This window comes from Pelecanus crispus, chromosome 3, assembly GCF_030463565.1.
Source record: "Pelecanus crispus isolate bPelCri1 chromosome 3, bPelCri1.pri, whole genome shotgun sequence".
NCBI lineage: Eukaryota > Metazoa > Chordata > Aves > Pelecaniformes > Pelecanidae > Pelecanus > Pelecanus crispus.
In genome coordinates, this window is record NC_134645.1 from 11,685,888 (window position 1) to 11,710,875 (window position 24,988).

A 24,988-nucleotide genomic window follows, 5' to 3' on the forward strand; every position below is an offset into this window, starting at 1 on the left:
CATGGTTTTAAGTCTTAAGGTCAGTTGTCCAGTCCTCAGCCATAGTTTATAGTTCAGACTTTACTCTGTCTTAAGGGAGGTGATTAGTCTTCGGAAACATCACTTAAGCTTTGACAATCTTCAGATACTATCCCACAGTCTTGAGAGTCTGTACTTTCTGTCCTCCTGCTGTCTTCCCATTGCAACTTAGCACATGTGTGCTGGAGTGTGTTGGGGCCTGTTCGATTTCTGCAGTTTACCCTTTGCCAAGCAGTGCTAGAAGGTGCTTTCCCAGCATGCAACCAAATGACCAATTTGGAAGAATTATTGGTAGGAGAGTTTTTGCAACTGGACACTAAGATGTGTTAATGTTAGTACACCTCAAGTTTTATTGTAGCAACTGGTTATGGAAGTAACTTGCATCAATGTTAGCAGACAAACTGTGCCTCATTTTTGCCTCCAGAAAGTGTTTTGGTAATTTTTATCTTGGTAACCTTTATCTTTTATCTCTAATTCCTCTTAAGAGGAGTTGATGCTACATCAGGCTGCAGAACTGAGTACGCTAACAGTGCTTGTCTTTCTTCTGTCTCTTGAGTTGTCCCAAGTCCTAGATCCCCAAACATAGCAAAACTGTAATAGAAAAATTGTCCTATGGAGAAATGTACAGGAAGTGACTAAACCTGATGAAGACAGAATGAAGGGTTGTTGCAAGTCTGCTTTTGTAACTGAGGCAGAATTTGAAATTTTTCAGTTTATTGCTGTTCCTGTGCTTGTTTTCAAGCTTAATTTTCAAACATCCTTCATATAAGCTTAGTATTAACTCAATATGCATGCTAATAAGATTATTGCTGTACTAAGCTGTCTTTCACTGATGAATGTAGCTTTTGTTACCCAAAGGAACAAAGTAAGTTGAATAGAAGAGCAAGTGTAAAGAAAACAAAAATTAGCTCCAAAGTTAAGAATAAGAGTGGTTATGTTCCCGTTTTCCAAGATCAAACACAGCTTTTAAGTGCTGGTCAGGAACAAACCTATTTCCTGTCATCTCACTATTAATTAGTCCATGCTGTGAAAAAAACATAATTTTGTTTTTTTTCTGGAAATGAACACAAAGTCCACTATGTGAAAGGTGGTCCCAGCTCTCTGCTCCTGTCCTGTGTTCAGATGCATGCATGGAACCTAGTAAATCCAATTGATGAACAGATTGGGGTGTAAATCTGTGGATGCCATGGTTGTGCAAAAGCTTTGTTGTCTAAATGCAGGGCAACAGGCAGGACCACTGCTTTTGCAGGCAGTGGTATTTTATGCTGTCTTAAAATTGTTTAACCACAGAATGTGCTCCTGCTGTATGTTAGTGGTAACAGCTAAGTGCATGAATTCCTGCAGGTCGTGAGAATAGGTGATAAGTAATAGTTCTGTGATACAGTGCTTCTGTCTTTACGTGCAAAGCTCGTGCCTCTGCACTAGTGGCCAGGTTTGTCAATGAACAGAAAAATTTATTTTGGAAGGGAACTCTGGAGATCATCTGGTCCAGCTCCCCCTACTCAAAGTAGTTTGAAGGTAAAGCCAGCTCTTTCATCCCTTTATTTTGCATGGTCTTGAGTAGTATACAGTCAGGGTGTCTGCTGACAATACTTGTCTAATGCTTACCTGCAACTGTCAATCTTCTGTAAATGTAAAACTTAGACTTACTCAGTATAATTCCAGAACATGTTCTTAAATAGCAGTAAATCTTGAGCATGCTGAAACTAACTGACTGGTAACTGAATTCCTTGAATAATTTTGAACAACTGAGTATTTGAGTTGCTCTGCACTAGGAATACTGATCGGACACTAGAGTATGTGCTGTGTTCAAAGACATGTTATTCGCGCTTTTCTCAAAATGCATTTATTCCAGTAGATGCTGAGCCAACATTGATAAACCTCTATGAAACCATTCTTTTCAGTGGCTGAGAGCAACAGGTCCCACCTCTGCCTCTCCCAGCTGACAGTTCTCAATTGGTGATGCTAGTGGTTTGGTGCTAATGTGGATGGGCCTTAACCATATGGTCTCGCTCTCACTTTCTCTCGCAGTGTTGAAAAATGTTGTCCTGTCTGCACTAGCAGCTAACTGATCTGAATCCATTGTTGACAGCCACCATCATCAACAGGTCATTTTCCCTCTGCGAGCGTGGCTTTTGATTATGTATCGTAAATCCAAGTGGAAGTGCGGTTACAATCTTGCGGTTCTTGGACACGGTGAGTTTACATCTACACAGTTGCTCTAAGAGAACAATTTTTTCTACTTGCACCTGATCTTCTCTAGATGAAAAATTTGAAGAGAAAATTCAGTAACTACTTCTAGAATTCCCTTAAAATAGACCTTTTATTTACCTCTTCAAGGTTTTGATTGAGATTAGTTGCTGGTAGTACAAGTGTAGAACAATACAAACTGTAAGTATTGTCTTGCTGTTACTGTCCGTAACGGTATTTATTCTCTAAACATTGTCTTTTTTTAAAGTAAGTGGAGAGAGAATGCTTTAAGTTGTTCATGGACAGCATCTCTCTCCAGCAGCCACCCCCAGCTTTTATAAAACTGCAGATGATAATATTAGAGAGGTGCCTCCTAAGCAGTACCAAATTGTATTTTCTCATGCCCTAATGTTGGATTTCTACTGAAGGTTGTTTCCAGAGGCTCTGAGCTGATAAAATTTTCACTGCCTGCTGAAAGCAAAGCCTTCTCCTTCTCATCCCCCTGGCCTGCATGCACACACACAGCCTCTCTCTCCAGATCTGAGTTATGCAGCCCTGCACCCTTCTTTGCTCCAGACATGCTGACCAGAGTTTTTCTACGAGCTGACTTTTCTCACTAACTCGAGAGGAACAAATTTAATTGCAGGAGTTTCCTAAGAGGTTCAGGGAGCTGTGTCTTAAGTTGTGTCATTAGACTGACTATATACCCTTCTGATGCAGTAGGCTTAAAATTCTTGCATTGCTTTCTGTAACTGTGTCTGTGAATGCATCTGTGGCTTGTTCTTTTTCCTTAGCCCTCTGGTTGGAGGACAACAGCTGCTGCCTCCCCTCACTATTGCTTGCACCAAAGTAATGATCTGGTGTTGTGAGAACATCGACTTTTCCTTGCTTGGACCAGCTTTCATACCAAGTTAATGCTAGTGAAATTGAGAGTACAACCTCAAGTACAATGGGTGTGATTAATAGTGAGAAGACTTTTGGCATATCACTTTGAAAATGTTTACAGTCGTCTTTTACATCTTGGGGGATTGGTGCAAATAGGCATGAGATGCTAATCAGAATAATGTTTTGCATGATCAAAGGTATCAGTACTTCAATGGCTGCTATTTTTGTTTCAACTGCCAAAGTCCTAAAACTGGTTATGAGCAGTCAGTATTGGTGGTTAACAGCCCGAAACGTTTTAAGTATAGAAAACTCCACTTTGTTATTTATTTCATGTGAGTTTGCTGACTTGAATTCATGCTGCATGTTTCTTTTAGTTTCTGATGAGCTGTATATTCTACTATGCCTCTTGGTTTTCTGTCAGTTTTCTGTAATGAGTGAATTTTATTTCCAAATTACTTAACTCTGCCAGTGCATTTCAAGGTGAAGCTCAACAGATAGTACGGTATGGTCTAGAGCTTTAACAGTAGTGTAGCTTAGAGCTTTGTTTTATCAACTCAAGAGTCTCATCTATTAGGAAGACTTATCTAATGAAATACGGTGGGTCAGAGAGGACTTACCATGTTCAAGTACTTGTGTATAAGCCAAAATACTTGCAGCAAACTCTTAGTAATAGTGTGTCATTCCTTAAGTGTTGTGGAACACAGTTGAAGCTGGTGGCTTGAGAAGGTGGAAGATACCTGGCATTTGAGTGCTTCACCTCTTCAGACACAACTTAAATACTATAACTGACATTGAGTATTGTCTCTGACGGCACTGTAATCATTCTGAATGTCTGGGGCTTATCCAAAATCAGAGTGGTGAATTAAATTACGTGTCCAGCCCAGATCTGCTCTAGTACAGTCTTGCTTAGGTAGGCTGATAGCGATCTTGCTTACGCTGGTTAATGCAGTTGAATCTTTACTTGCACCTGCATAATAGGGCTCAGGTATCAGGTTTGGCAAGGTGACCTGGTAGATGAACAAAACCAGAATTTGGACTTGAGTTTCGTTTCCTTGCTAAGTATGCTTTTAATTTTTTTTGCAAAGTATGCCTAGAAACAAAGTCCTGCTGCTCAATACAGATGATCATCTGTTAAACAGATGAGGTACAAACCTCAGTTTTAGTTTTGCAAAACATTGTGAAGGCTTAATATAATAATAAAAAGAGAGAGAGAACTCAGTCTGTTGCTACATTACTGTGCCAGGAAATAATCCTTCCTCCCTGACCAGTTCCTTAGCTGCTCCAGCTATGGTATGATGTAGTTTTATTTTTTTAACAATGGCTTTTATTTAGATTATCCTTCTAACTAATGGTTTTGGCACGCTTTAAAAAGACACTTAAGGAAGAGGATCTTGTTGCAGTATTCCAATCTGGGCTAAACTTATAGGCTGCAAGTCATTTTGGTTTGGGGGTTTTGTTTGTTTGTTTTGTTAAATTTAATTAGAGATTCTTCATTTGTGCCATAGTAAAAAACATCTTTGAAGTGTGTTGAGTTTGCAAGCAGTTATCTGAAAGGCTGAAGTTTTTTCAAAGGATGTAGTCTTCTGTATGCTGGAGCTGTTTTAGATTACTCTGCATTTCTGGTCGGAAAGAGATTCCATGTTGCTTCCGATTAACAAGAAAGCTTTTCTTATGGTCTTTGATTTCAGTTGGCTGCCACTTCACTGGGAGTTTCGATTGTAATATTTCAATGCCCCTTTGTGTTAGGTCTTCTGCTATCTTCGCTTAACTTTTGTAGTCTGGACCTTCATTTTTGCAGGTAAAGACAAGTCTTGCTGCTTCAGTGTATACAACTATAGTGGTATTGTTTTGGGGGTGGGGATTGCAGCCTTTCTTTTTACCCAATTTTTACGTTTTAGGTAGGCTTCTATATCAAAAGTTAAGGAATAAGCACCATACTATAATTTTGGGAAACACAGATATTTAAATATGATAATAAAAAATTGGTAAGTAACATGTGAGGATGTTGGGACAGAAATCACATTTACTGTGACTGTATTAACCTTTTCATTTTGCTGAGTGAGGGAGGGTGACCTGGAAAGACAGGTCTAGATATAAAAAGAAGCCCAGTAACTCCTAAACTTGCACCCTTTAATGTTAGGCTCAGTCCTGTTCTTAAAAGAAGGACCTAGGACAAGTAAAACACAGAGTTACTACCGCAGTTGGACTTTTGCAAGTCCCAATCCAGCAAATATGAGCATGCTTAGTTTTAATACCAGACGCAGTGAAAAATAGCTCTCCATCGCAAAACTGGGAACATGCAGTTATTCCCAGAAGTGGCGCTTTGCTCCACAGGCGCTGAGCTCTAACTCATGGTTGGGTGAGTTTCAGGACTGAAGCTTTGTGTCAACAGTTGTGCTCTTGCATTTTGGCTATGATGTTTGTATCCTTCTCTTAAGTAAATTAAAAAAAACCCAAACCTTATTTCTAGTATGAGATAGGTACTGTAACTTTGTTCTTAAACATGATGAAAATTATAGCTGTATATCTAATGTTACTGACACAAGTTCTTTCCTACCATGTTATTAAACTATACTTTCAAAATAAAAAGCTTCGGTCACAGATTGGTTTTAAAGTGAAAACTTTTTTTAGAAGATAGGGGTTTTTGTATTTGCCTATTTTTATTGTTTTGAGGGTTTTTTTTAATTTTTCTGCAATTAAAATGAAATGCCTCCCTTCTAACAAGGAAAAAAGCCTTAGTCAGCTTGGAAGTGGTTACTAAATGAAAAATGCTTCACCTCAGAAACTAATAAAATTATTGGAGCTGATACACTCCTCATTATGTTGGTTTGGTGATATTCTATAGTGTTGATGACATTTCAGAGTTGTTTGGTGCTGCTGACCTTGCATCTTTTTGTCCTAGCAGTTGTGTTTACAGACAAGGAATAAATATTATAAAAGAGAGGCTGGAGGAGGGCAAGCTTGTGACAGTGCTGTATTTATTTGTATAGTTTAGAGTTTATTTTGGGGACATGTAATTTACACACTTGCATCAGTGAAATGCTAAAAGGACAGAATGATTTCAGAGTTTAAAGAGTTTGAGTGTAGCAGTGGCTGTGAAGCCAGAGGAAGTCTTTTATGTTTAGAGAATATATATTACTTCTACAGCTGGTGTTGAAGTCACTGAAGCGAGACTGAGCATGCTTGAAAACTTGTTTTTGAAATTCTAAATAAAACGTCTGCCACTAAGTTGCATCGAGGCAATAGGTGCTGCTAAAGGCAGCAACTTGCCTGTTAGTTGTCTCAGCTGATCAGCCTGACAAACTCATAGCCTTTGTCCCACTCACCTGACACTTCATAAACTCATTCTGGTTGTTTAGTGTCAAATTGGCTACACTGACTTTGCCCTATTGCTAGTTCTTTAGTTTATTTAGTATGTCTATTGCATTTACAATCAAATTGTAAAGTAATTACTTGAATGGGCTTCCTTAAATGTTTTTTTACTTTGAATTTTCATTGGTACAGGAGCTTGAATGTGGTCAGACATCTCTGCTGAATCTGGGTAGTAACTTCTTAATGTGTGTGCCAACTTGGTTGCCTATGATTGTTTGTACCCTCTGCAGCTGTATGGCATTCTTCTCCTCCACAAACGGATGACACGAGACATCCTTAAGCAGGAGGGTAAATAATGACAAGCAGCAAATTGAATGTGAGCAAGACTTCCACAAACCTTTATGAATGTGTGTGAATGAGGCACCACTGTGCTCACTGAGCAGCTGCTAGTAATTTCAAGGAATGTTCGTCAACAATGTCAGTCCTGAGAGGGACTGGTCTACCCCTAAAAACTTGCAAAGATTAGTTCTGAAGAGCAAGATTTCTTGGAATGAATCCGTCTGCACTGAACAGCTGACTAAAAAAGGGCAAGTGAAACAGCTCTTCCATACTAGATTATTACTGTTGACTTTGCTATACTAGAAAAACAGGACCATGGTTTCCGTGGTACGCAGAGGTGCACTTGAAGATACCCATACAGGCGACCAATAGACTAATGTTTGGGTATCTGGAGTGCACACGATGGGTTAAAGTAGAGGCTTCTCTCAAGGAAGGAAGAAGTCTGTATTATATTAACCAGTCATTTCTGGTTAATAAATAAGTGCATGCTGTAAATCATGTGAAATTGATTTCAAAACTGTGTAAAGTACTACTGTGTTCTGAATCGTCTGGTACTGTTTAAAAATTACTTAGTTGTGGTGCTGTCAAAACTGTGACTTTTTGTGGCTATATGCTCTTTTCAGTATATTTGCCCAACTGTGTTTCCTATTTCCTGAATGGAAAAATTTTTCTTTGGGAGAAAATGAGTAATTCATTACTGCTTAAAGCCTGCCTCTCAATGCATACAGGTACAAAGTGCAAAGCCAAGGTAATTGCTAGAAGTGAGATTGCAAGTGTTAAGATACTTCTGCATTTATCTTTGCATGTCAGAGAAATGCCTGAAATGGGAAAGAAATGTAGATTTTCCTTTCATGTGTGTGCTAATTCAAATCTAGCCCAGTCTGTAACTGCTCAACTACATATGGTTTTGAGGCTTCTTCAGGTAACTTTGAAATATGAGCCGGTATCTACAGAGAACCGGAGTCCTAGCCAGGGTACAGCTTTAAGCATGTGTTTTTTCAGAAGAAATTACTGAGCTATTTTGCTTGAGAACATTATGTGGGAAATGAGTAAACTTGCATTGGATAGTGAGAAATACAATGAACTTGTGTCCCTAAGCCTCAATTTTAGGAATCTTACCTATTTCTAGGCCAAGTCTTGAAGGTTTGTATTCCCACAGAATTCTGTTGAGTTTGGTGTATCAAGGAAGAACATAATTTTGTTTGTCTTCAGGAGCGCTTTCCTCACTGGTAGAATTACTAAAAGTCAAATTGCTGTCTTGCTAATGTAATTTCATTAGGGTTAGTGATGTGAATTGACATCATTGAAAATGCGAGGGCAGTTCATGAAACTACCAGCTGAACATTTTAATGCTGCCTGGCAATGGGTGCACACTTTGACTATTGCTGGAAGAGTGTTCTGCCACAGTGACTGTCAGTATCCCTGTACTCTACCAATTTAAAATTACATTTGTCTTCATATACTAGATTTTTGGCTGATTTTTCTTTCCTCAGTGACATACTCCAAGAGGACAAAAAACAATACAGATTCTGGAGAGTATGGCTATTTGAAAAAACAACCATGCAAATATCTTGGTACAAAAATACCTTTTGGTGTCTTTCAAAAATGTATCTTACATGATCCACACGCTTGAAAATATTTTGCCATCAGAGTTCTGGTTCTAACTGAAGACTATACTTACTAAACGTTGTCATATTCAGCTAGATACCCTCTCTTATTTGAGGGTAACATTTTTCTGTATACATAGCAAATTGAAAACCTGAAACTAGTGACACCTTGACCACTTCCAGCTGTAAGTCAAATGTTAAATATAACGATTTCCTTAGCTTTTCATTAAAACTCGACCATATGGTCAGACCAAAGTCCCTTGGGTCCCTATAGAAGTAGTACAGCTCCATCTCCATGGTTGAGGTATTCTACCCTTGGCTTTTTTTGGTGAGAATATATTTGGCACAATAATGCCAAATGTTGTATGTGACAAGAGCCAAGAGTACCTACCAGCTCTCTCCTTGTACCTGTAGACAAAGAAACTGGATTTCTGTCTCAACCAAGGAGTAGATTTTAGGGATGGCACCCCTAGCACTGAATTCTTACTACTCTTTGGGAATGACCTTTTTGTTGTTAGGTGTTAGTGCCCACATGGAGGTAAAGGCAAAGTGCAACTGCCTGTTTATTTTTATAAGCTGCAAACCTCTTATCCAAATTGGATTAGAAGTGTAGGAAGTAAAGTACTGCTCCTCTCTAGATACGCTAAATCATGCGTTGCCCATGGGATTATAAAGGAAAGGAAAAGATATAATCAAATGGCATGGGATTTTTTTTCTCTGAGCAGTTACAAACTGGGAACAAGTAGGTGATCTAACGTGAGGAGGTGGAAGAGATACTTGAACTTTGTCCTGTTTGAATTCCTGGCTGTAGGAGGCAGTTAACATGGAAACCTAAGTGTGCAAAAAGTTAGTTTTGCGTTTATGTATAAATACCAGTTGTATTAGCATAAAAGCTGGTTCACCTCATTAAGAGACAGCTTTTAATGTATCTGGAGATATTTCCATATACCTCTATTAGAAACCTATTACATATGCAAAGTAATCAATTCTTGTTCTCTTGGGTTGTTTTCTAAAGTAACCTTTGTTCTGTACCTGAGCTCATACAACACTACTTAAAGTATTCCTAAAAAGTCATGCTTGAATGTCAGAAATGAACCAGCCATTTATGTATAGAATAATATATCCTATCAGGCCACTATAAAAACCTGACACTTGCCTTGCAGAGTAGGCAGACCTCTGACGGCTCTCCAGAGGTATGTAGGTCATATGCTTTTATATGTAAATGCTGGAGGTGATAAGTTTAGAAAAGGCCAGGTTTTGTATCTTATATAAAGGCTGTCCAACGCTTGAGGTTAGGAGGAGGAATATAGTAAGATGGTACATTTTTTAGCAGTGACTTACAAAATACTCAAGTATGAACTACAGACTTGGACATTTACATGCAGAGGTGGAGAGAGCAGTGTGGAGGTTATTCAGCACCTTTTTTACTGGAATTGCAGATGAACTACAGTGGAAATGGTGAGTGTCAAGAGTGTAGTAACAGCATGGTGAGGAATTTAGGCTAAAGCAGGGGGAAACTCTATTGGATAAACTTGGCTTTTGCACTTTACAACCTCTCTGAGTGAAAAGGTGCTTGCCTTATTTTAAGATATCCGTTTGTGTGATGTGGGAGTTGACTAAAAACTGTACTGAATAGTTTTTAAACTGTCCCTCTTAAGATTTTTTTTTCCTACCCCCCCTAGAATGTGAGTGTGGGGAGCCAGCCAGCATAGCTAGCTGAATTTCTATAACTGAAAACTTTTTCTCTCTGTTTTTTGCTAATCTATGTGAAATGGTTTTCATTGCTGAAAGTGAGGCAAAGATGTGTTAATACTTACAGTGACTGTCTTAACTTTCTCTGAAGAAGTCCATGGTCAAAGGATCTAGCTTTGTGAAATGAAAACTTTCAGGTAATGCAGGTTCAGCTAGTTCTGCTAGGAGGTACCTTAAAAGTTTTACAAGCAGGAAAACTACATCTTGGAAATGAATTCAAATTGGGCCTCCCTTTCTTTATTTAGGGGAAACCATAATACATGAAGCTCGGTGAATCTGAGTTCTGCTGTTCAAAGAACACAGAACTACAGCTAAAAAGTTCTTTGAGGAAGTGCTTGTGCATAGCCTAGGTTAATTGAACTTGCAGATAGGGTATTTGTCTTGCAGAGCTTTCAAGATCCAGAAATGTTGCTGGAGAACTTAAAAAAAGGAAAAAAAAAAAAAAAAAGGCTTACACAATAGCTGTTTCTAGGTACCTGGGAAACTCAAGTTTACAGTCTTGTAAAGAAGCCTGGTGCAACTACATCTGCATGTTTCTGACTTAACTGGTGTCATACATCAGTTTGACCTTTTGGGAAACGAATGTGTTTTCTTCAGAATGATGTCTTACCTATCATCCTTTCAGTCTTGCATTTTTAGGAATCCAGCACGTCTGGTGCTTCAGGCCATTCTTGATCAGCCAGGTGAAGGACCATCTTAAGAGCAGCTCAATTTCCAAATGTCTTACTTGGGCAATGATTGCTGTGAATAGAGTTCTGTAGTGTCCAAATAAGCAGTTCAGCACTGATACATTTCTCTTGTGAAGCTGTTGTAAAACACAGGGGTATGCTGTGGGTCTCACCCTTTCTAGTGTTTAATCAGCCCAAACAATCTTTGGTGTGGCTACAGCGAGCTCTCTGCAGTAATTTTTGCCAATTGTTTTATTTTAAGCAAATGCTGAATCAAACAGTCATAGGAAGGCTGTGAACAAACATGAAGCTCCAGACTGGTCTGCAAGACTGCTTGTCATCTGCAGTTCTCCAGCATTTGGTATGCCTTCCTATTTCCATAGGGAATGTGTGTCTTGAGAAGCTGTTTCATCCTTAAAGCTCCCAGTCTCTTGCAGTAATAGCTCCAGATCTGGGAAGCCAACTCCTGCTTTGAGCAGGAGGTAGGACTAAATGACTTCCTGAATTATCCTGTGATTCTGTGAAGTCCCTTGTGAGGAAAGAAGTTGATTCAGCCTATTGGAAACACGTAAGCACATAAAAGTCAGTAGTCCTGCTGTCCTGTAGGTATTTCTTTATTCCTGTCTAAGATTCCTTCAGCTCATAGTAAGGCTAACTGTGAAATATGTTCTCAGTGCAAGGATCAGGAATCCTGCATGCACTTTTCTTAATGGGGTCTCTCCACTATAGGAAGTTGAAAGTACTGAGTTGGCACAGTGCTAAAAGCCACATGTGCCTACTAAAGAGGAGATCAAACTGAAGACAGAGGCACAATTGTTTTTCAGTCTGCAGGATGGGATATGCATTGATGGTAATATGCTGTCCTTGAGTAGAAGGGCTTCCCTGGTGTACCTGAAGAGCAGGCACACAGACATCTAAGGGTGGAACAGGACTTCGTAAGAAATGCTCATTAGGTTTGTCTGATGGCAAAGAATGACTCGTGTCACGGGAAATGCCTCTCTGCAGCGTGATGATTTGTTGCCTCTCTGTAACTAGGCTACTGCAGCTTCAGCGACGAATTGCTCCACAGTTGCCTAAGGATCACCATGGTTGTTGGATGACGGGCATTTTAGAGTTGGCAAATCCCTTTGAAGGAGAACTTGCTGTGCCTTAAGAACTTGAGATTCTACTTAGATCTCTTGTACTCAGCTGTCCTGCAAATCTAATTAGTCTCTCCCACCCCTCCCAGAAGTGGTCAGTGTGGACGAGTTCATAAAGTACCATCTACCCTTCGTGTTGCAGCAACTTGAGACGCAGCAAAACGTTCTCTGAAAACTGTAGCTGTAACAATGGGTCTTTGTTTGCTTGGCCCTTACAAGAATTTTCTTACTTCTTGCCACAAGGCACCACACAGTAGTGCAGGGGATTAGGTCATTTCCTTCCCCCCTCCTCTTCCTGCAGATTATTTGATTAACATTTCTATTGTATACTCTAATTAGCATGTTCCTGGCTTCAGGCTGCTTTCCCCCCATAATCTCCTTAATAAAGTCATACTACAGTGTTTTAACTGTGTAACATGGGAACTCCGTGCACAGAGATTACATGTGACACAGCACAGTGAAAGATTGATGGGGCTGGCAAGTCAGTAATCTTCCTTTCTTCTTCCCCCATGCACCTGAGGTTAGACTTTTGGGAACCCCCTAACAGGGTTCACACTTCCCAGTCAGTGAAATATGTGTCTTTTTTGGGTGTCATTGGCTTTGATCAGAGTTAAGATGCTGACTTTGTGGGAAACAGAGTTAAGGTGGTGTGTAGTGCCTGTTCAGCTTTCAGTATTGAGTGTACAAATATACTTCCCCTCAGGACCATTACAGATCCTATTCTTCCATGGTTTTGCTTTCTTCTCAGTGTTTCCTTTGGTCTCCTTTCCTCTGTACCATGTGTACAGCAATTTCAAGCACTTATCCTGTGAGGGGATTTTATTCCACTCCCTGCCTGTTTTGTTAAATAAAATTATCAACAGAGACGTGTTTAAAATGTCAGTCTTGAAATTTAGCAGTAATGTGCTGATCAGGTTAAGTCTGGGATGAAGAGCCACTCAGGCTTCTTGGCTGTCTGCACGCTAGGGGAGATGGCATTGCCCTTTGCCAGTATCTGCAAGGCTGTCGTTTTAACTGGTACAGCTAGAAATGCGTTCCTCTTCAAAGCTCATTTTGAATGTCATGTGAAATCACGTAATTATATCAAACTGTACAGCATCTGCTCGTGAGTCAGATAGAAGAACATGACGATACAGCCCTTTATTTCTTCAACAACTTCAAGGAAAGAACCTCCCCTGCAGTTAAGCATCACTTCATGAAATTAGCAGTGATATCTTGGGCTACAAATGTCATTGTTTCAGCCTGGCATGGTCAGCATTATCTCTGCTCCAGGGAAAGTCGGATAGCTTGCCTAGCGACAGCACGCTTGAGGCATTTGCTTCCAGTCCTCAAGGCAGAGCATGGTTCTTGTGTGGAGTGGAAATTGTTAAACCCTCCTCTTATTAAAAGCGAGGGACGATGTTGACACAAGAAGAGATGAGTAGAGCATGGCTGTGAGTAAACACAGGCAGGGAAACAACTCTGGTTTGAACTCTGTAGGGTGAGGTTCAGAGGCAGCCACGTAGCAGTGCAGGTAGGGGCAAAATAAACCCCAAAATGCCCTGCTTCAGGATGAGGCATGATTAGCTATGAAAAGGGGATTATGTGGTGCATTCACCTGATAGCAGAAGACTGCACTCGGGAATACTGTGGGTCATTAATATGAAGGCAGGTGGAATGTAGAGATAAGAACTGTTATCTGTGGCAGGCTGGGTTGGGCAGTAGAAGGCATATCCACTTGCAGTTGCTCACTCTGTTACTTCTTATGTCTGCAGCATAAAGTAATCCACAGGCTTATTAACCTGGACTCGGACAGTGGCATCTACAAAATGAGAATATAAAGGAGCTCTAGAAGCAAATTAGTCCTAAGTTCTGCTTTTCAGACTGAACACTTTTGAAACAGTGCAACTCAAGTGTTACAGCTTGTGTGAGAAATGTAGTGCAACTTGGAAGTGGTGATACCAATGTGACTTACCACTACAGTTAAATACCTGAATACAGAGCACCTTTTGTACTCTTGTTGGCGTATCTGTGTGTTAAGTGATACTAATACAGTCCTGATGGTGGTGTTTTTTAAAGAAACAAAATCCCCCAAAACCCAAAACAAAACTAAACCCTTAGCCCTGGTTAAAAAAGTGTTAAAGCTGCTGACCTTGTATAGGCCAGGACAAAGTATAAAATACTTGAAGGTGATGGGGAGGTGGGATTGGGTGACTCTTCCACCACAGTGAATAGTGCCATTTTCAGGTTTTGCTAGTCACCAGTGGAAAAGCTAGGTTCATGTGCCATTAGAGTGAGGCCACTGATTTTTGGCAGGCAGGAAGGCTTAACTTTAATCTCAGGATGTGGCTTGACCAGTCTCTGGCTTTACTGATGAGATCGATTCAGAAGGTTCCTATCCCCTCACTTGCATTGGTGTAGTGGGCTTACAGAATAAACCCACAGATTAGAAAAATTATTTGGGTTAAAATAGTTGGGGTTTGTGTGTTGTGTTTTGGTTTTTCCCTTTACCAGTTTAGTAATCTGACAGCTGTGATAATGATCATACCATCTCAGATCAGTATTCAGTAGTGCGTCTGTTTTGGTGGCAGGAAGAAGATGGGAACAAGGAAGCACCTGTAATGGCAGTGTTTCTCCAAGCACTTTTTAGTGTTCAGCAGTTGTGGCTCAGTCACTTCTGTGGAACAAAGTGGTATCTTTTTGCTTAGTAACCTATAATAGGAGAAAAAAAAAAAAGTGTCTTTGAGCTTATGTAGAGTTTTATTATCCAGAATATCTTACGGCAAGATGTTCTGCAGTTGAGTTTTACGGTATTACTTGGGGGAAGGTTGGCTGTGGAATCACTGGTCAAGGAGAGAGAAAACGGGTAAGCATTCACCTTGTTCTCAGCAGCGAAGCTGGCTTATGTGGAGTTGCAACTTAGGCTATGTTTTATGGCATTATGAACAAAAAGTATGCTTGACAGCGCTTAGCTTTGAGTGCTGCCGAGTAACGCGCCTGCCCTTCCTGCCTTTGGTTCTACTGGTATGACTGCACGGCCATGCCGTGAGCCAAATTGGGAAACGGATCCAGCTGAAAAACAACTGAGCAGGTAAACCAACTTTCAAAAACATGGACAGATTAGGGAAACCAGCCCATAAAGTTGTGGTTGCAAAATTGAGGTGGCAAACCGAGGAAGGAACAGCAGAAACCAGAGCAATAGTCACTTGTAGAACTTAGAGATGTCAAATGTCAGCCTGAGTACACATTGCTTGAGCTAGGGTAACCATGCACACCTTTTTGGCCCACTACAGCTGTGATGTAAAACTTGATGTAAAGGTTAAGCTACTGCATTGTATCATGCTTGCAGCAGCCTTGAAGTATTTGCATGATCAATTCTAAGAGGCGGTAACTTGGAAGCTGTGGTAACTTGATCACCATTTTACAGCTCAGACATTTAAATGATCCCACCCACTGGCTTGATGCAGCGATTTCGATGTTAGTGGAATAAGAAATGAGCTCAGAACCTGGTCTGGCACGTGCAGATTTGCCTTTCTAAACATGCATCCTACAGGAATGAGCTGTTACAGCATCATTGGCCGTGGGATTCCAGTATACCCAGGCTGGTGTCTGCAAGTGTGTCATGTGTCCAATTCTATAGCATTAGTGAAAACGGGGATAGCAATGCCTGAAGAGTTTCTGCCGCTTTAATTCTCACTGTATTAAGAAATCACATTGTGTGGGAGGTGAGGAAAGCTAGTGGGGCTAATAAGCGATGATTTAAGAAAAGAGAAAAATAAAAAAAGGAAGAAGGTATAGTATGCATGGGTACAGTTATGTAAGAGAAGCGGAGAAGGAAATAGATCAGTGTTTCTCTGAGAACCTCATCCACAGAGCTGCCAGGGAATTGGGCTGCAGGATCGTTCTCAACACACCCTCCGCTTCCTTTTTTCCTTTTTGGGGCCAGAGATGGATGAATTTATGGAGCGGCAAGCAGGATGCAGACTCTGACTCCAGCCAATGGTGCGTGGTGCGGTGGTGTTTACCTAGCTTACGCATGGCAGAGCCAGCCCCTCTTTAGTCAGAAGGCGCTACCTACGGCTTAAGTGAAAGCACAGGGAGCAGAGGCACGCAGCCTGGCAGTTGCTGGGAGTTTAAAGGAGTTTGTGGATTTCGGCCGGTTCTGAACAAGACTGAAGGGCTGGGGCTTTTTCTCCTCTACTGTGCAGGAATACTGAAAGGACAAAAAGATACTGGTAAGTGCTCTGCATGCCATTGCTTTTCCCTTCTAGTGTTCTATTGTTTCAGTCTCTCTTCTAAAAGCCTCCTCAGTTGCAGTGTTTTTCAGTGGGAAGTTGAAAGATAGTTCAGTGATGTGGTCGAAAGGAAATCTGAGACTAGGCAGTGTGTTTGCAGGCTGCCCTTCCACCTAAAATAGGAAGAGACATTGAAAGGGCATAGTATAATAAATGCTTCTTGTTCTTACGAAGTGTCAGTCACTTCTCATTTTTAGGGTGCAGAGCAAGATGCCTTGAAACTGTCAGTGTTATCTAATAAAATCATACCAAGGGGAATTTCTCATAGAGCTGTTAAATACTTGTGTTGTCTAAACAAAAAAAAAAGGCTTTGAATGTAATTGTAACTCCTATTTTTGCAAGATTATATAGTATGCTGTGTGAAAAGGCTTTAGTGTAATACAAACACCTATTTAGCTGATACTTTGGTACATAAACTGCCTCATCAGGAAGTCAGAGGCTCATAAAAAGCAAAATGGTAACGTTCAGATCTCTAGAACAAGAAGTCATTGTGGTTTTCTGCAAGCACAGGGTCCTCGGCTGTGTATTCTAGTTCAGGTGCATCAGACAGTAGATCTCCCTGGGCTCTGTCATCAAAGCATAAAAAGCTCCCTCTGTTTGCGTAATGGCCCTTTTAAAAATAAAATGCCTCTGTTTTGGTTTAAACTCTTCATCTGTATATGGAAGTTGTGCTTCTGTCACCAACTTGCAATGACAGTTGGGACTGCTTATTTTTAAGGTAAGACCGTGTAATTTGTCTGAAGGCACTAAAGAGGATAATTTTAAATGATCCTGACTGCAGAGTTCTCTGTATCAGAACTGTACTTTTGCCATATTGTACCAGTATTCTACAAAGCTTTTTGTTTTCCTGCTTCTACTTTCACAAGGCACTTGAATAGGTAGGATACGAATAGGTAGTGCTGCGGCTAATGAACACGTAACGTTGTCCTATTCTCTATTGTATCGTTTTACGGCTTCATACATTACAGTTTATATAAATAATCTTCATTTGGTAATCTGAGTATGAAATCAAAACTATCCCTTTTTAACAAAACATACAGTGTTTGTAGTAACAGCCAAAGTGTAAGTACAGCCAAAAGCTTGTGCAGAAAGCTGCAAATTAATCTTAAGTAGCTCGTGTGAATAACTTTCACAGGTAGCTCAGCTGATTGAGCAAGTAAAACCTGTAGCATTTGGCTCTCATGCTGCAGGGGCGGTCAATGGAGGAGCTTTGCCTCGTGCGAGGTTGTGTGCTTTGTCACTGGTATATCCAAAAGCTGACGTGGAGGACATGGGTGGTAAGGGGGTGTAGACCGCATGTACATGTAGCAGTTTAACTGGTGAAGAACTCTTTCTCAGCTAATTAAGGTTATAGATAAAATTGCAGTGACAGCTTTAAAATAGACACCTTGTGCTAAAAGACAAATGTTTTCAGCTTCCCACATGCAGTCTGAATTACATCATTTATAACCTGTAGGAGGCTATCGTGGTTTCCTCAGGGGAGGATCAGCTGTTACTTTTTGTAACTGAAAAAAATGCTGGATTTTTTTTTTTCCCAGGGCAATATTTTCAGAACTGATTTTTGTCAGTCTGTCAGAGTGGATCATTAGCGGTTACCTAAATCTTCCAGGTCTAATACACCCGGCCACATCCTCATCCCATCAACAGCACTTCAGAATAACAGAACTGAAGTTAGCAGAGGTCTGATTGAAATCAGGCCCCTGTGCTTAGATGGTTTTTCCATCTTCTGAACAGGAATGCTATTTTTGAGTAGTCATAAAGTACAGGTTTCCATATAGGCACCTATAATAGAAGTCTTGTTCTAAAACACTTGCCTTGTTGACTGAACAAGGATGCTTGTCCTCACAGTGCTGTTCTTCATTTTCCTAAAATTGCTAAAAATGCTCAGACTTGCTTCCGAGACTGAAACAGAACTTGAAGCAGGACACTGAATGCCAACCCAACTAAAACTGCTGTTTCTTAGACTGGAAAAAGTTAACTGTAGTCTTGGTGCAAAGCAGTAGGTTTGCTCTTGTGTATCAAGTTAATGCCCCTTTGAAAGCATTTACAGGCAATGTGCCTTTTTTTTTTCCATGCTGTGACTCTTGCATGACTTGTTTCCAGGTTGATCAGCCTACAAATGGCAGATGTCTGTGGTAAAAAGATGCTCTCATTCTGTTTATGAGAATGAAAAACCCCTCTATTGAGATTTTACAGATGTTCTCAAGGCGCGGAAGCAGATAGTTGTTTGCATTGTTTTATGCTTGGTATCCTGTGCAGGAGAAGACTGCTTGCTCATTTAAGAGCTTGGCCTTGTTGTGTTATTTTCAATGCTTTCATATCATAAGACACTCTTGTGTGTATAGTGCATGACTAAGCTTACACAGAGGTTATAAAAGAAAAGGCAAACAGTATAGAGTAGGGAAAGAATAAGCCATACAAAAGCAAAAGGCCAGAGTCAGTTACAGTTACAAGGCACAAGTTACTGAGTTAGTCCCAAGGTGTGGGGTTTTTTGGGGGTGTTTTTTGGTGCTAAAAACCTGCCTTTTCTAGAAAGGAGCATATCGATTATCCTTCCTTAGAAAGGTAAAGTAGCGCTACTGGTCTAAAGTGACAATGCAATTTTGAATACATGACAGCTATACCTTTCCTCTGCATCTGCAGTGAAAGATGGAAGCTGTACACAGAATCTGGCTAATCTCAAAAGCGGAATATAAAACCTGCTGAACTTAAGTTCCAGGTATGTGTGTGAAGGAAATGTGAGCTTGCTTTTAACTGGAAACTGGGGAAGTGTGAAAACTATGGTTGATAAACACATGCTCTTCTGCATGCTCTTTTACCCAGGTGATTGCTTCAGTAAAAAATATTTTAATAAAACCTTCCAAAAAGATTACTAGGAAATACAGTTAAAGGAGAATAACTTTCCAGTGGTGATTTAGCCATCATGTAGAAGAAAGTGATTTCTCAATCTTTGTCTCAGGTTTCAGAAACGTAGTGATTCAAGGAGCTGATTCCTTGTTGCTCACACCAGCATAGACCAGCAGTAACATCACTGATACTGTTTGTGAAATCTAGCAACCTGGACTTGATGGGGACTTGTAATCGAACAAGAAGGCAGTCTGCTGGGAATTACTTTGTGGGGTTTTTACCCCTCTCGTTATTTATTGCCTCTTCCTTCTTCCATGCTTGCAAATATCTTCATCTTGAGAGGCTAGTATTCTGCACGGAACCTTTGTGTCTCTCGGTGATTTTAACTTGATATTCTGGTCCTTTAAATTTGGAAGTCAAGATTTTGCCTTTGAAGGGATGAGACATAACCACAGAAGAGAATATGCATCATGAATTACTGCACATGCTTTCAGAGGAGTTTGGTTTCTGATCTTGCAGCCACAAGATTGCCTAGTGGAAATTGGAGTGCTAAAGAGCTTAAATGTGTAAATGGATGTTGGCAAACTTGGGTCCTACTTGTGTTTTGTCAGGTAACTGCACAATTACTTGTTTGAAGAGTAGTATGGGGTTTTAAACCCAAATAAAGCTATGGACAGTAATATGTAAATCTCAGGAGGATAAGGATAAAACTTTGTTTAATTGGTAATGGAGTTGCTCATAATTTATGTCTAACTGACCAAAAGTGCACCTAAGGTGCATATTTCAGTTGCTTGATAAAATTGTGTTGGGCTTCCTAAAATTAATTGTATTCCTAGAATAATTTAGGTTGGGAGGTTGTCTGGTCCAGTCCCCCTACTTAAAGCAGGACTGGACTGGCTTAGGTCAAGTTGTTCAGGGCCATGTGCAGCTGAGGTTTGAATACTTCCAAGGATGGAGATCCCACAGGCTCTGGATTGTTTTTTTCCCTAATAGCTAATCAGGATTTTCTGTTGCAGCTTGTTTGTTGTATCTTGTCTTGTCACTGCATACCTGTGAGAAGGGCTGGATTATATTTTGTCCATATCCCCCCTGATTTAACACAGAATTGCTGAGGGAAGAGCTGGATATGAGAATTGCAAGGAGAGTAAATGGAGAACTACAGATAGCAAATTGTATAAAAATAAAAACGTCAGTAGGCTAGCTGTCTTGTGCTTTATTTCTGAAAGACAAAAAAAAATCCAAACCTTAGAATATGTAAATATCGGACATAAAGATAATATAAAAATGGGAAAAACAAAATCCAGTTTTTGCATCTGAATCAGCATGTTTTTATTTTAATATACTCATTGACAGAGGACTTCTTTTATACTGTGAAAGTGGGTTTTTTTATGCAGTATTTTAGAAAAGGGCTAGTCTGGCACTAGCTACAGTTGCTAGCAGCCTATAATGCTGGCTCTGTGTTTAGAAAATGATGGTAATTTATTACAAAGAGACTTTTATTCTAGTATTTTTAGCTCACAGCCGAGTGTTTAATGAATCTCTGCTTGGGCTCATTGAATTTATGTTCTTCCCTCCCCCTGCTCCATTTTAACCATTAAGATTCTGCTATTCTTGCTGCAATTCCAAAAGCTGTACTTGGTCTACTAAATAGTGAACTTATTCACAAGGTGCTGTGCCTCAGTGCAAACAAGATCTGAAGACTTTCTGTAGAAGCCACCAAAGACTAGTCGTGTATGAGTCTCATGATCTGAAAAGGCAGCTGAATGATTGAGGATGGGTGGTAAGCTAAAGCTGATAGTTCAAGACCAACCAAAATTCATTGCATCTCTAGGTCCCCCACTGAAGATGGCATGTTCAGTGAAATTGGGCAGACTCTTAAACTCTACTCTGAAGCATGGTTTGCTAGGTCTTCCTGGAGAATAGTCTGGCTCCAGATTCAGAGGCTAGTGGTTGAATGTGACAGCAGAGAGTGCAATGATAGGGCTTTTTGTTATACTTGAATGTAATCAGAAATCTGTGGCTTGCTTTCTGCCATAGCAATCTTTGCCTTCTGTGACTCAAGTGAATATTGAACAAGAAGGCTTGTAATAAACTGGATTTCCATTCCTAAAACAAATTTAAAATACTCTTTCAGTTTAGATGTCATCTCTTTCCAGTCCCTCAAAACAGTTGCACATGACATTCTTGCACAAGTCACCTTCCATGAGGTGGTGACTTCACCAGCTCCAGAGGAACCAGTGTTAAGAATAAAAATGTATTACTTGTTCATGAGTTCTTCCTGTTCAAGTTTCCTATTTTTGAGACTAGAAGGCACTAACTGGTACCCATTGTGTTTTTGTGCTAACTGCAAATAGTTGGGCTCACCTCTTACCCAATTAAGTAATGCCTTTCTGAAACCGTTTTCTCTGTGTGCAAGTTGCTTTACTCACAAAATCTATTATATTACATAATACAAGACTGTACATGTAGGGGTTTTCAGGCTTTGGTCTCTTTTCTGTAGCAGAAGCGGAGGTCTTGAGGTGAAAATTTGCTCCTACCAGTTCTGTGATTTTGGAAGAATGTAGGATGGGGTGGGATCTTATAACTAACACCTTATTCCTCATCAGTGTGGAAGGGTCTTGGAGGAGTTTTGGAACAGTCGGTTGTTCAGAGCCTACTTCAATGAAGCCTCCAGTAGCTGGAGATGCTGCTACAAAATTAATGGTCATGGCAAAAAGCTAACTTGGTCATGTTTTGCTCAAGCAGTCAGTTGCTTAGTTGTATACTGGCACTACAGGGCCAAGCTGTCTTTTTAAAGTATTTAATTAGCCTTTCCTAACACTTTTAAGAAGTCTCTTGTAGTATTTTAGGAATAAAAACTAGACACGTTATTCTACAAGAGAAGGCTCATTATATAAATTAGTTGGTCCTTCCTCTCAACTCAAGAGCATTCCGTCCTGTAAGTTCTTAAATGCTTTATCCAGCTTTAAATGATCCATAAGCCTGCTCTGTTTCAGGAGTGGAGATGTTATCCCATAGCATATTAGACTCCTCTCCAGTGGGAGAACACTTGAGTTTTATTTGCAGACATCAAATTTCACTTGGACTAGTCTTCAGGATCTCATTGGAAGAATATAATTAATCTTTTTTTTATTTCTGGGAATGAAATGAGACTTCTTTTTGGGTACAGTGCATCAGGCAGATCATACTGGGTAAGAAGTAGCATGTATGTTGCACTGATTTTTTTTTTTTGTAGGGGCTCTGAATTTTCATAGAATAGAATCATAGAATCGTCTAGGTTGGAAAAGACCTTTAAGATCATCCAGTCCAACCATTAACCTACACTACCAAGCCCACCTAAACCAATCAAGGGCAGACTAGACTAAACCATATCCCGAAGTGCCACATCTACCCCTTTTTTGAACACTTCCAGGGATGGTGACTCCACCACCTCTCTGGGCAGCCTGTTCCAATGCTTGACCACCCTTTCCGTAAAGAAATTTTTCCTAATTTCCAGTCTAAACCTCCCCTGGCGCAGCTTGAGCCCATATGTGCTTGAGTTGAAGTTGCTGGGTGTTAGTAGCTGTGAAAGTGATGTGTGCAGCTCATAAAGGTTTTGAGACATAATTAAAAAAAAGTAAGTTCAAACATGCAAGCCATGCCTTTGAAAATGTAGGAACAACTGTTTTACTGATGGTAAGCTCTAGACTGCTAACTCTTGAACCTTCCTTAAGTCAGATAAGAAGTGGGTTTCCATCATATGTGCTGGTCCCAAAATAAACTTGGCTGGATTTCTTTAAATGTGAAACAAAAAATATATTAAGGGGGAGCTGAGTGTTTACAGTAGTGTTGTGCAGATCGGGTTTATTACAATGCACTCACACATCTAGCAGTGGGTCAGGATACTGTTGTGATAATGTTACACCTGTGCTAATCACAAAGACAGTCTTCAGTTAACTTATTCCAAGCACTTTGAAATCCACAGTACCCAGGCTTGACAGCAAAGGAGGAGAGATTTGGAAAAATAATGAGAAATGAAAGGAAAAAAGAAAGGTTTCCGTTTAGTCTCCTGGTTGTATTCTGCAGGCATCGCAGCATAAGCTTGGAGGACAGCAAAATGTCTTTGCATGCATTTTGTGAAGCGCTCCCAAATATGTGGGATAGCATGTAAGAAGGCAATGAAGGAGCGTACGGAATTTTCAGATAGCACTGTGAGCTGATTGCAGGTGGGGATCAACATATCCCTGCCTAATATGAAATTGGTAGATTGAGAAGCGATGTTGAAGGCCAAGCTTCTTTGTGAAGGAGCAGAGAAGATTGGGAAAGGGTAGACATCAGGTCAATAAAGCAATTTTTGCATCAGCTTCTGAAAAATGTGAGCAGGGTGTCAAGCACTGCCACATCCTTTTTTCTGTTGTTAGGACAGAAGATGGGGTAGATAAAACCTGCATGGTGAGGTCTTTTCTGCTAATATCTACAGTCTAGTTGAGGTAGAAGAAAATGGAGATACAGCATTGCAGTCATGATAAAAGTTGATGACAGGATACAAGAAATGTTATGTGGGCCAAAATGTGTATTTGAACAGAAGCCAGAATGTTAACCATCAGTACTAAAAAAATTAATAACTTCTTGAGTTGGTATGAAAACTTACTTGAAAGAACCAAGGGAATGTTCTTGTTTCTGTTAAAGAAAGCCACAAACAGGCTAGCATCAGCTTTATTCTTTATTGAGCAAGTGCTCTGTTGGGTAGGCTTTTTCTATATGAAGGTCAGGGATGGGTTGGGTAGGTCAGAGGTGTCTGGAAATGTTACTAATGAGAAGCTGTAAAAAATACTAGTGTGAACTGTTCCTCAAAGCAGAAGCATGACGAAAAATTGCACTTCAAGAGTCTGCTCTCATTAAGAATTATGTGGAATTCCCTCAGGAAATCTCCTTCAAACAGTTGTTTGTATCACTTCTGTCTCTGGTTAAACGTGACGGATCACATTGCACACCCCAAGCTTGTATGGTAGACTCGATATCAAATCGTCATACAGCTTCCGTCTACAAATCCAGAGATTTCTTGGAAAGCTCTGAATCATATACTTTCCGTGAAAACTTCTACCTCTCTAGCTAATGGCTCTACTTCTTGATAGTTGAACCAAACATACTAAATGAAGCTATATACCATTTATACTAAAAACTAGCATGAAGGAAAAGAACTGTGCATGTTTTATCAAGGCCGTACTGGAATTTTCTAAATGCACTTGTGGTTTTTTGTGATCTGGTAGATCTTCCAGGCAATTCAGCCTTAATTGATGTGGTTTTTATATGTATGTTTTAAAAATTATTTCAGGCAAAACCGAAATACGGAAAACACAAAATATTGTACCTACTGTACCAGATAGGTGTGCAGGTTTGTGTAATTGATGGATTTGAGTCTTTTCTCTTACACTTAATTTTATCTTTGTTTTTACAGGAAATAATGAAAAAAGTGTGCCACAACTCTTGATCAGAGACCTGAAATTTGAGAAGAAGTCATTAGCTAAGCTCATGTTTTCTCCTGATCAAGAAAATCATCCATCAAAAGCACCAGTAAAATATGGTGAATTGATTGTATTAGGGTAAGTGTTTGTGTCTTGGTTGGAATTGAGAATGAAGGTAGAATTTCATGGTGCGCTTAAAGCAGATAAAATGCAGGTTGCTGTGAGAGATGGTCCCACAACCTCTCACTTGAACTCCCTCTTTTGCCGTGTGAGTGAGTGTGCAACTAAATGGTGGTTTGATCAGCTTTTCTTTGGTAGCTGATCTCATGTAAGGGAGGGAGTGGAGGAAGGGTTACCTTTTTCAGTGGCAACCAGGCGTTATATGTAACGTAATGTATTGGAAAATTGCACTGCAGCACGCATACTTTTTTGTGACAGCATGAGCATGGAGGTAGGGCTCTAAACAGCTGAGTAGACATAAGTTGACCAGCCGGGTTAGCTCAGTTGGTTAGA

The 24,988-nt window shown here is 40.1% G+C and overlaps 1 protein-coding gene across 2 annotated transcripts in view; it reads left to right on the forward strand.

The window, feature by feature from the left end:
* Positions 1-2,095: 2,095 nt before the first annotated feature.
* The window catches only part of PELI1 (pellino E3 ubiquitin protein ligase 1), a 31,434-nt gene continuing 8,541 nt past the window's right edge, over positions 2,096-24,988 (forward strand). For both annotated transcript variants that reach the window (XM_075706987.1, XM_075706988.1), the window contains exons 1-2: positions 2,096-2,214; positions 24,469-24,613. In XM_075706987.1, the coding sequence (XP_075563102.1) occupies positions 2,160-2,214; positions 24,469-24,613 (200 nt within the window). In that variant the 5' untranslated portion in view covers positions 2,096-2,159. The remainder of the gene's footprint in view (positions 2,215-24,468; positions 24,614-24,988) is intronic.